Raw genomic sequence first — 11,312 nt, 5'->3', positions numbered from 1 at the left:
ATGAGGAGGCTCGACATCTTTTCTTCCACTGCAAAATGACTAAGGGGCTGTGGTGGGAATCCATGAGATGGATCCGGGGTATAGGAGCTCTTCCAGCTGATCCGGCTAGCCATTTTATTCAATTCTGTCATTACTACTGTGGCGTCCTTGGAGAATTGCTTACATCAGGTTTATGAACAGATTAACAGACTATGTATATGTACGCTTATGGTGAATGTGGGAAGTATTGCTGATCGCTCCAAGGCAAAAAAGGGTATGTTCTAGATTTTATTTGTCAAGTTCATGTTTAATGTTCTGACTTTGTTTTACATATATCAAGAATTGCTTTACTGATAAAAAAATAAAAAAGACGATATGTATTTCGAACATAAAGCTCATATTGACAGTAAACCAATTGTTAGAAGTTAATAATTTATTTCTTCACCCCAACTTGACAAATCTATTGCTGCTACTCTAATAATTAATATTTTAACTACAGTGCTATGTGAATAGAGGTAATCTATGAGAAATGAAAAAATAATTACATATATAAAATGATTTTGTATAATTATATATGTGCACTTCAACATTACAAATACTTTATTATTACCTTTAATTTATTTTTATCTCACTTTTTACCAACACACTATCACATTATATTATTTATTATACTTACACTTTCCTCTTCTTTTTTTTCTCCCCTTCAGTGTTAACTACATGTATTATTTTAAATATTTTTTCATAAATTTTAAGGGAATCGGCCGTAATTCTTTTTACATGGTATTTTAAACACACTTTGTGAAAAAACTTGGGGCCATGGCCCCTGCATGTATACTTCCATTTTCAATTTTATGTAAACAAATATAATTCTGTCTATATCTTTTAATCCACCACATTAATTTTTGTGCAAAAAAATGCTGTATGAATTACAACAAAGCAGTAATTGAAATTAAATTTCCAATTAGCCCAAATTACTGCTCATAACATAAGAATAACAAAATTCATATTAGTTACCAAGAAAGATTCAATCTAAACAAAAAAAAATAAGGGCTATAGATTGTTCATATAAAATAACATTTATTTATCAGTTTATGGTCATCAAATACAGAAAATGTCCTACTAGAACGTTAACACATGAAGAGAACGATGAGGGCCAGAATGGCCATGCCAGCTAAGTCTCCTACCACAATCGCTGCTATGCTGGCAGGTTTTAGGCCACTTTGTGACACATTCTGAGAACTGGTGGTGCTTCCTGTTGACTTTGTTGAAGGGGTTGAGTCAATTGTTTTTGGTATGGCTGCAATGGCTGGTGAAGATGTGGTGACATTGGGTGGAGCAGAGGACATAGTAGAGGGAACAGTGCAAAGAATCTTCAAAGGCTTACCACAGAGATCAGCATTCCCTGATAGAAACTCTGTCTTCTGGTTGAGCAACGCTTGAGATCCTCGTATTGGCCCTGTCAGATTGTTGAACGAGAGGTCCAGTGTTGTGTTTACAGGAATCTGTTTCACGAATGCTGGCGGTATTGTTCCAGAAATTTTGTTGTAAGAGAGGTTCAAGTAGCGCAAGCTTTCGCAGCCAAATTCATTTGGCAAAGAACCATTGAGCAAATTGGAGGACAGATCCAGAATGTCCACGTAGTTGAACCCGTTAGGGACACTACCAGAAAAGTAGTTACTCTTCAAAGAAACAAAGGTTAAGTTTGGTAAAGTAGACAGCTTTTCTGGGATCAAACCGCCAAAGGCATTGTCGGAGAGGTTGAGAAGTTTAAGGTTTGTCATTTTACCAATTAGCTGAGGTAGTTCACCGGAGATAACATTGTTTGAGAGGGAAAGTACATGAAGTTCAGAAGAGTTGAAGATAGTGTTGGGTAGAGAGCCATTGAGGAAGTTGTTGGAAAGATCAATGTGGCGAAGGTATTGGATCAAGCCTAAGTCTTCAGAAATGGAACCCAAAAGCTGGCTATTGGGAAGGGCCAAGCTAGTTACTCTGAAAAAGTCAGGGGTACCAGGGGCTCCAATTTCACTGCATGCATGCAACACCATGCCATGAACATGGTGTTACATCGTCGTAGTTCCAGTTCTTTAAGACTGATAATGGGTCGCTGAGGATGGAGTATTTGAATTTAAGCAGGTGAATCCCATCAGAGTTAAGAGGTGTAACAAATTGAGATGTAACAGATTGAAGAAGTAGAAGAAGGAAGGATATGGTTACCAAGTACAACTTGTTTGTTTTGTTCACCAAATCTTTTGATCAGTTTGGTGCTTTGGGGGGTTAGAGAATTAGTCGCAGAACTTTTGGGGTAGGTAGAATGTGTTAGAGTGTGGCAGGCAAACAGGCTGTATGTGAGAGCACGAAAAATGATTAAATGAGGGTACTGAGAAAATGAAGGAGGAATTGGATTGATTTTGTACAGAGAAAGTGGCTGCAGAAAGAAAAGATAATTCTCTTTTGGATGGAAGTGTCCAAGACAGCACAAATACATCAATAACTAAAACTACTGCAACTCTTTTGGATTGCTACAATCCTCCTTACATAGATTATGATCATGCCCATGCGAGTCATAATAGGGAAAGTTCCTCACAACTAATAATTCCCAGCTCGGTTGTTCAGGTTGATGGCTCTTATATTCGCTCAACAATGGATGCAAAGAAAGCAAGATTTGAAAGTAACACTGGGAAGAGCTTCTAGGTAGACAAGCAGTGACAATGATTTACAGCATGTCCTCCATATTGTTTCCATTACTAATTGAGTAATAGTATTTATATGTGAAATTAGACTGAAGGAAATCCAAGGGTTGGAAAAATATAGGTTTTTCCTTGAATTATTGAGATCAATATGGCGCAGGCATGATGGACTTTCCCATAATTGACCCTGGTTGAAGTTGAGAGACAAGCAAGAAGGTATATATATTTGCGCTACTGTAGTTTGATTTTAATTTTAGGGTACATGTATATTCGTTAAATGTGTTTATACTTTATAGATATTACAATACGTGGTAGGGTTATCGTTTATTGACAACTCTTCAGAACTGTGTCAGTCTATATATTATGTTTTGTCTAGAATTGAACTTTTCACCCCCTCAATCCTGAAAAAATTGCTGAGATGTTTCATTATTATTATTTTAATTTGCTGAGATGTCTCAAAGTGGACATGTTGATGTTTCATTATAAATAATTCGAGTTTATTCAATTACAGACACAACTAAGGATGGAGACAGCAAATCTAAAGCTCAAATTAAACATAGGGGGTTTCATGAAGTTCAGTGTACTAACTTGCACAATAGACCAAACGATGCTCAACGAAACTGATAATGTGGCACAGGATGACACCACTGATGAAGGATGGCAGCAGGCCGTTCCCGAAGCTCGTCTTTGGATTTTAAACCCCACTGAAACGCAAAAAAATAAAATTACAAGCCATAGCTGCAGATTACATAAGAACCTAAACAAAAATCATAGTTTCTGTCACAAAACACACAATGTATCTTACCTTATGGAACCACCTTATCTTCCTTAAACACTACGATGTACACCACGATGAAGAGAACCAACAACAACAAAGGGCCTGAGACGACAAGGAAGCAGAATCGTCAAATGAATGAAGGAATATAACACATGCAAATGAAGGGATAGACAAAGAAGACCTAAATGCAGGCTTACCTTTGTCGGCGGCGGCTGCAAACGGAACAACAGGCAACGGACACGAGATGCTGTTTGTCAGAGACGAAGCTCTTTGTCGGAGAAGAAGGTCTGTGTAGCTAGGGCGCCAAAGTAAGGGCAAGTAGTCGAAAAATGGAGTAAAGAAGTGATACGGCACGCCAAAGTAAGAGAAAGTAACAAGCACGTGCCGTAAACGTGATACAATTTGGGATACAACGACGGGTCCTAGAAAAGACCGTCTTTGAATGATGCCCGCCACGTGTCTGTACAAAACATACAACGACGGCTCTTCTAACAAACCCGTCTTTTTATGTTGACGCATTAAATACGAAGACGGGTCTAGGGCAAGACCGTCTTCGTAACTAAATGACGAAGATGATTACGTGTTTATACTGTAACCATACAAAGACGGGTTTTGGCCAAAGACCGTCTTTGTACTTTAATGGCTCCAATCAGGTGGCCTCCACGTGAAACCATTAACGATACAAAGTCGGGTGTTCGAGAGGACCGTCGTGGTACTTGAACGCCTCCAATCATGTGGCCTACACTTGAAACCACCAACAATCCAAAGACGGGTATCTGGATACAGCCGTCTTTGGATTTTGAATCCTCAAATCACGTGGCTGGCACGTGAAAGTACTTTAAAAACAAAGACGGTCTCACCAGACCACCGTCTTTGTATTCTGGTGGGCCGACTCAGGTGGTTGCCACGTGCTACCATTAACGATACAAAGACGGTTATTCACCAAAAACCGTCTTTGTAACTTACCCACCTAATTATGAAATGCCACAACAGCTGGATGTCTACGACGGGTAACGGCAAACATCATCGTTCTCATGCGCTTAATTACAAACATCCACCGATTCACCTTCTACGACGGTTCTTTGCAACCGGCGTAGAAGTCCTGACGTAGAAAGCTGATTTTGTAGTAGTGAGCCGTCCCTTTTTTTATTAATTTTTTTGTCATTGTGATGATTTTGTTGCTTGTATAACAATTGTTTTTAGTTTAATTAACAGGGATCTGTTCGATGCATGCTTTTCACTGAAGAGGGGAAGTATGTCCTCTCGTCTGCTATTGGAGAAAGATATGTTGCTGTTTGGAGGATAGAAGGTGCTAAAAAGCAGTCAGCTAGTTGTGTTCTTGCGATGGAGCACCCTGCTGTCTTTCTTGATAGCAGGTGCATTGATAGTGGGGAACATGATGAGGTTGGCATATGTGTTTTGGCAATCTCAGAAATTGCCATTTGTTATTTATGGTTTGGTAATAGTATCGAAGAACTGTGTAATACAAAACCCACAAAAATATCCTTATCTTTAGAAGGCATGCCCTCCAGAAATTACAAGGGAGCTCTGCCAGCAATATATGCTGCAAAATTACAAGGCATCCAGAAGCCAGCCTCTGGGCAAGTTTTTCTTGTTTATGGGTTGCTTGTAAAACCATCATTTAGAAAAATTCTAGTGCATTCTGGTGCGGACATAAAATTGAATGTCTCTCATGATGGTGTTCTTCTTCCAATGAGTCAATCTCTTGTCAAATATAAGAAGGGGACAAATGCTCAAACAGGTAAGACTTTTTGTGCCTTTGATTAACTCTTTCTCATGAGCATTCTCTTATTTTGACTAATTTTTGTCGATAATAAACTATTTCAAAAGTTTGAGCTATTATATGGGATGGGAACCCTAAGATGTGTTTATATATCTTACCATTTTTTTCCATGCTTGCTTTGGTGCTCATAATTTTTCTATCTGATCCTATAACTAATTTTGAACCTATGCCCCAAAATAAGCTGATCTTATATTTCTTAGTAATTGTGTGCCTGATCCTGTTGTAGGTTACTAACTGCTGTTCCTATACATTGACAGCTACTGCACTAGACCGAGCTAATGCTGAGGAAGCCTTGCTTCCAATTCCTAAGGTTTTTGATTCTCATGAGAAAGAGAAAGCATTTCAAAACTCTCTGGACAAGGATGTAATTGATGATTTCCATAGAAGTAGTAAAGATGATTCTGTTGAGATAGAAGGTATCGATATGATTTTTTCTTGAACAAATGCATGATTGATTAATGCATCTATTGTTACAGAGACTGGACATATTCTTTTTGGTTTATTACCATATTTTCTTGCTAAGCAATAAATTGAACACTTTTATTATTTTCCTGAAAATGGAATTTCTTGCTAACCAACTTGGAAATTTCATGTTTAATAACAAGTCCACCCTGCATGCAAAGAATATGTACAGTGAGATTCTCATGTGGTTGATTCACTTCTAGGTATTTGTGCTTGTGTTTACATATCTGAGTAACATACATCATTGTTGTTTGTTATAAATCAGTGGTACAATTGTTTATTCATAATATTAATTTTTTTTAAAGGACAATCTAATGAATGCAATGTCATTACTCGTCAATCATTTGATGTTAAAACTGAACCATTATATATATGCTTTTTTTTGGAACAAAAAAGGCATGCAAGAGCATCTCAATAGAGTCAGGCATCCCAGCTAGGTTGTCACCCCTGTCACTACCAATCATGTGCAGAACATCATAAAAAAATGAAAGAGAACAAGAGCTGGAGGGGGGGATAAGCCGAACCCGTGAAAACAAGGATCAATCATCTAAACCTATAGTTAGGAATACCAAACCTATTCTGGTTAAAGTCCTCACTAATGAAACTAAAAATTAAATCCCAGAAAAAATAGTCCTGTATAGTAAGACCATGAGAGGCTAGCTTGTCTGCATAAAACTTCTTATATTGAACGCCATTATTTCAAGGTCAACCACAATTTTGACCTTTCAATAAAAATATTGAGAAACCTCTGATATATATTTATCCTACATTAAAATGTCTGAACTGCTGAAAAATGTTTTGCAGCTTTCCCCAAAGTACTTTTTTTTGCAGCATTTCTTCTTCTTTTATCCTTCTGGTATGTATTCTTGCTTATTGTTATGATATTTAAATTTGTTTTGTGAACCCGCAATGTTTGATAGAAAAGTTTTACTTATAGCAAGTACTTATACTTGCAGACCCTCTTTAGTAGGGATGCAAATGGATAGGATCTAGGCAAGATACTAGAGTATCTATTCCAATACCCATAAGAATAAAGACCCATGCTTATGTAGGTAGTAACTTTAATGGTAGATAAGAACAAAATTGGGGTGGTATGGCAATGAGTGAAATATTGGAGAAGAGAACATAAAAATTTTCTGCAGAAAAGGTTCAAGGTGTGTGCTTTTTTTTTGGAGGGGGGGGAGCCCTAGAAGTCTTCTGCTAACATTTACATGAAAAAAACAGTGCTTTATTGAATGAATATTGAGAAAGTACCTGTGCTTTGCAGATGTTTGTCTATATCATCAAATTTTAGACACTTGTACTGCTAAATATGAACTGGTTTCTATATTGCACTTGGGTTTCCTTTTGCAGGGTTGACCTTTGCCATCAGGCATATGATGATGATGACTATGAAGGAAGTTTTTGTGACAACCCTTTGCTGGAGAACACTTCAAATGAATCAAATTTAGCAAGCATAGATAGCCATAGAAAGTGCTTTCCTTTTTGGTTTGCTCGTGTTGGAAATCGGCAAAAGATTGTGATTTTGGTATGGGGAACGAATGTTTCTTATGTAGTTTTGATTTTTACACTATCATTTTCACCTTGATTTTTTCAATTGTCTAATAATTTTCTTTACAATGTATTTCCTTTGTGTATAATGACTCGTGATTTTCCAGGTTACTTTGCTAGTTTTCATCATCGTGGTTGCTTTTGCTGTAGTAATCTGGATTGGGCTAGGAAAGAATCCCATTGATTCTGAAGTGGCAGCTCAGGTATGGGACAGTAATTTTAGTTTTGGTTTATAATCTATCCATTAAAAAAAACTTTTATATCTTAGATGGACTTGCTGAGAATTTAGCTAATGACAAAATATGGTTTACTAATAAAACACCATACGAACATCAACCAGAGCTTCAATAAGAAATAGACACTGACCCGTTTGCAGCCCACTCAAAAATGCATCAGCTTCTTCATCAACAAGTCATCGATGACATGCGCGTGTCTTCCCTGCAACGACAATTACCAAACATCACCATTAAAAGAAATTACATGGAACCCGCGACCTTTCTTCAACAGTACACGAACCAGTTAACCTAAAACAAGGTTAAAATAAGCTTACCCTAACAAAGTTAGTAACTGACTAACCAATCTCTGTCTTCACGAAACTTCGAGCCGAGAAGTTGGAGCGATGAAGTCGAAGAGGTGAGGTCAATGTCAAAGAAAGGAGCTTCAATGGAAGAAGGGGTAGGGCTTCAATGTCAAAGAGTTGAGGTCAATGTCAAAGAAAGGAGCAAGGTGAACAAACACGCGAGGGTTCAAACGAAGGAGCAAGCAGAAAGCGAGGGTTCAAACAAAGGAGCAAGCAGAAAGGTCTAGGGTTCAAAGCAATCTCGAAAGCTAGCAGAAAGGTACAGCCGCGAGGTTCAAACAAAGGAGCAAGCAGTTTTGCCTTTTTTATTTTTAGAATTACGACAGTTTTTTTCTAAAAACCGGCATAAATTTTATAAAACATAACATTCTAAGGCGATTTTCAATAACCGCCATAGAAAGTGCGTCGTAAAATGCAATTTGTTACACAATAATTACAAAAATGCCACCGCACCACTTTCTAAAGCGGTTCCTCAAATAACCGTCGTAAATCACGTGTCATAAAAAGCAATTTTTCTAGTAGTGTATAATGTATTCAAAGCTTATGAACTGGTTGTGCGTTTTGTTTTGCTATGTTCCTCAGTTCCTCATATATGTCTCCAAATGTTTAGGTCACAAATTGAACATGCACACTTACACACACATTTATATTTCTTTTACTTGTCGTATGTAATGTCTCAAACAATTGAAGATACAAGTTTGCATTTCCAGTTGCCATAATCCATGGCTGGCTGGTCTTCTGCACTATCCATATTAGAGTATTAGAGCGTATATATACATATTCATTTCATTTTCATTTATAATCTTGTTTAGTTTCTCTATAACAGAACTAGCCTTTCTGTTATTATTTAGTTTCTTGCCGACTCAGCATATCACATTCTTAGCTTCCAGCTGCCTCTCCCTTTGCTTTGCTTGTCTATGTCTAGGATTTTTCACTATGCATATTCTAAAATATACAGAATGTCTTTTGTATACCTTTTGAAGTTTTTCATTTTCCTTGCGGATGAAGTTTATCTTTCTATTAAGTTCTACATTTTGTTGATGAAAGAGGCTTCCCTACAATAGGCACTCTGAAATTAGTTGTCAGAAATTTGTTGGAATACGTACCTATGAATCATTTGAAAGGAACAAAACCAAATTCCTGAAACCTTTTGGTGTAGTTCTTTGAGCTCATCAATCACAATTTGATCCTGCACGTAGACAATAAAAATAAGTAAATGTGTAAGAGTCATGCATGTACAATGAAAGGGATCAATGCCATTTTAAATTTTAATGGATGATCAGCTAGCTAGCTTTGGTTTCCTTTGACTTTGAACAATGATACCTTTTTCATGTGAACATCCTTTAAACTCATCTCCTGTCTATTTTCTAGATTACCTAACTCTTTAATACCCAATCCAGAAAGTTCTTCACCCATCATTTGCCTACAATTGCCAAAAATAAAGTATTTGGATTATTATTTTTTTTCCTATTTTTTATTAAAAAAATCCTTATTCTTATTGTTAATTAAATGAGTTTAATTTTTATATATTATGTTAAGAATCAAAATATTACACTATAAAGTTCTTGTCGCAAATATTATCATTTGTTTTCCATAATGATGAGGACATGATTTGACGCAAAAGAAAAACAATTTAATTTCCATGAATTTCTTTCTCGAAAACCAAGGTCTAAAAGAAAAATAATTTACTTTTCACAAATTAAGGATATGAAAAGGAATAATACATAATGGGATTTTAAGAATAAAGTTATCACATCGTGTATAGTTCAATTTTCTGTTAAAAAAAAAAGAAAAAGAAAAGGAAGATTAAGGAAAAAAGGCAAATAAAAGTTTGATACTTGCACTGAATAGTAAGGCATTTCATTGATCATGGTTGGAAAATTTGTTTGATTTGGGATCTCTTCCACTTTTGTGACAAAAAGAGGTGTGAACCATGATTGCTCTCTTTGTCTCTTGGTGTTATTTACTTATCAAGAAAAACCAAAGCTTTTTCAAAGCCGAGCCAGAATACAAGCTTACATGATCGTGTGCATTACATATATGTTGCATTTGAGAAGAAAAGCAAAACAAAAGTGAGGTTTTCATTGTGTGTGATTGAGAGATGGTAACACTCATGCACTCTGGTGAATAAGAGAAACACTTGAAATTGAGAGGTTTTAGCATTTTAGGATTTTGTTAAAAAAGGATTGCCATGTCTTTTGATTTTGTAAGAATCTTAGTATTTGCATCCTTTTATGGTCTCTTCTTGAGGGCACCATAGAATTGAGATTTAAATCAGTAGTTCTTGACACATTTTGAATTGGAAGTGCATGTTGTGGATATTAGCATACGATTGATCTCAACCATGTTTAGCATTTCAGTGTTAATTGTTAGTTAGTTTAGTTGTCACTACTACAAAACCTCTTTACTACGACGTGCCAATAACATCTATTGGTAGAACCCATCTTTGAAGAGAATGGAATGGCAATATCGTAATTAAGTTGTAAGTTTAAGGACGGTTATTAAAAAGACCGTCGTAGTTAAACTCTATACAAAGACGGGTTTACCCAACCGTCTTTGAATGGTTATATTTTTCTCATTTTTTTTTTCTCTCTCTCTTATCCTTGCTTTTCTCTCTTTCTCTCGCTTTTCTCACTTTCTCTCTCTCTCTCTCTAGCGGAAGACAGCATGGGTCCTCCTCCACGCGGCTCACACCGTCCACTAGCACCGCTCGCGCCTTCAGCGAACCGACGCAGCGCTCGTCGTAGCTGTAGAAGCGGAGGCAAAGGACAATGCGGTGCACAGAGAGCTCTGAGGCGGTGCCATTGAAGAAGAGGTTCTGCTGGCGGTGGATGATGACGTGAAATGGCGAGAGTAGAGTGGTGACATAGCGGTGGGCGTTGGCGTTGGCGAGACGCATCTTGACTTCGACCTCCATTGGGGAAGAGAGGAGGGAGAGTGCGGTTAAGGTTTTACGAGGATAGACCGATGAGATGGGCCTTGGAAGAGGAATCTTTGCCGCTGCGATCCAGCTGACGGAGGAGAGCACTCATGAACGAAGATATTAAAAATAGGTCAAATCTATTTTGAGTACTCTAAATCTAATAGATAGATTAAAGATATCCATGTTCCATCAAGAACTTTAACTATTTGCTACAAAATGTCAAAGTAGTTTATCCAATATTATAACTTGATTGTAGCTATTGTCGAGCCTGAAATATGTCTTTCACATTCGCCTTACTTTATAAAACCTCATTATGCTCCATATATCGCATTTTTTCATCATCATACCAAATCTACACCAAAATAATTGTGAGAAATACCAGACAGTTAACAACAACTGCCTTGCTCAAACTGAGCTAGATCTCTTGCCGAAATTTAAAGGGTATGAGATTAAGTTTAAATACAAAAGTAAATATATATGTAAAAATAAAGGAAAAATAAATACAATTTGATTCTTAAATGCAGTTTTTTTTATAAAGAAAACTATAT

General features: G+C 36.9%; 1 protein-coding gene across 1 annotated transcript in view; it reads left to right on the top strand.

Moving 5' to 3' along the window:
• The window catches only part of LOC102667004 (WD repeat-containing protein 43), a 28,388-nt gene extending 22,686 nt beyond the window's left edge, over nucleotides 1–5,702 (top strand). Inside the window, exons 4-5 of the mRNA XM_014762700.2 lie at nucleotides 4,660–5,206; nucleotides 5,506–5,702. Coding sequence (XP_014618186.2) covers nucleotides 4,660–5,206; nucleotides 5,506–5,687 — 729 coding nt within the window. The 3' untranslated portion in view covers nucleotides 5,688–5,702. The remainder of the gene's footprint in view (nucleotides 1–4,659; nucleotides 5,207–5,505) is intronic.
• The last annotated feature ends 5,610 nt before the right edge of the window (nucleotides 5,703–11,312 follow it).

The sequence above is a fragment of the Glycine max genome, chromosome 10 (assembly GCF_000004515.6).
Source record: "Glycine max cultivar Williams 82 chromosome 10, Glycine_max_v4.0, whole genome shotgun sequence".
Lineage (NCBI taxonomy): Eukaryota > Viridiplantae > Streptophyta > Magnoliopsida > Fabales > Fabaceae > Glycine > Glycine max.
The sequence above is the reverse complement of the archived record's forward strand: the minus strand, read 5'-3'. Positions and strand labels throughout refer to the sequence as shown.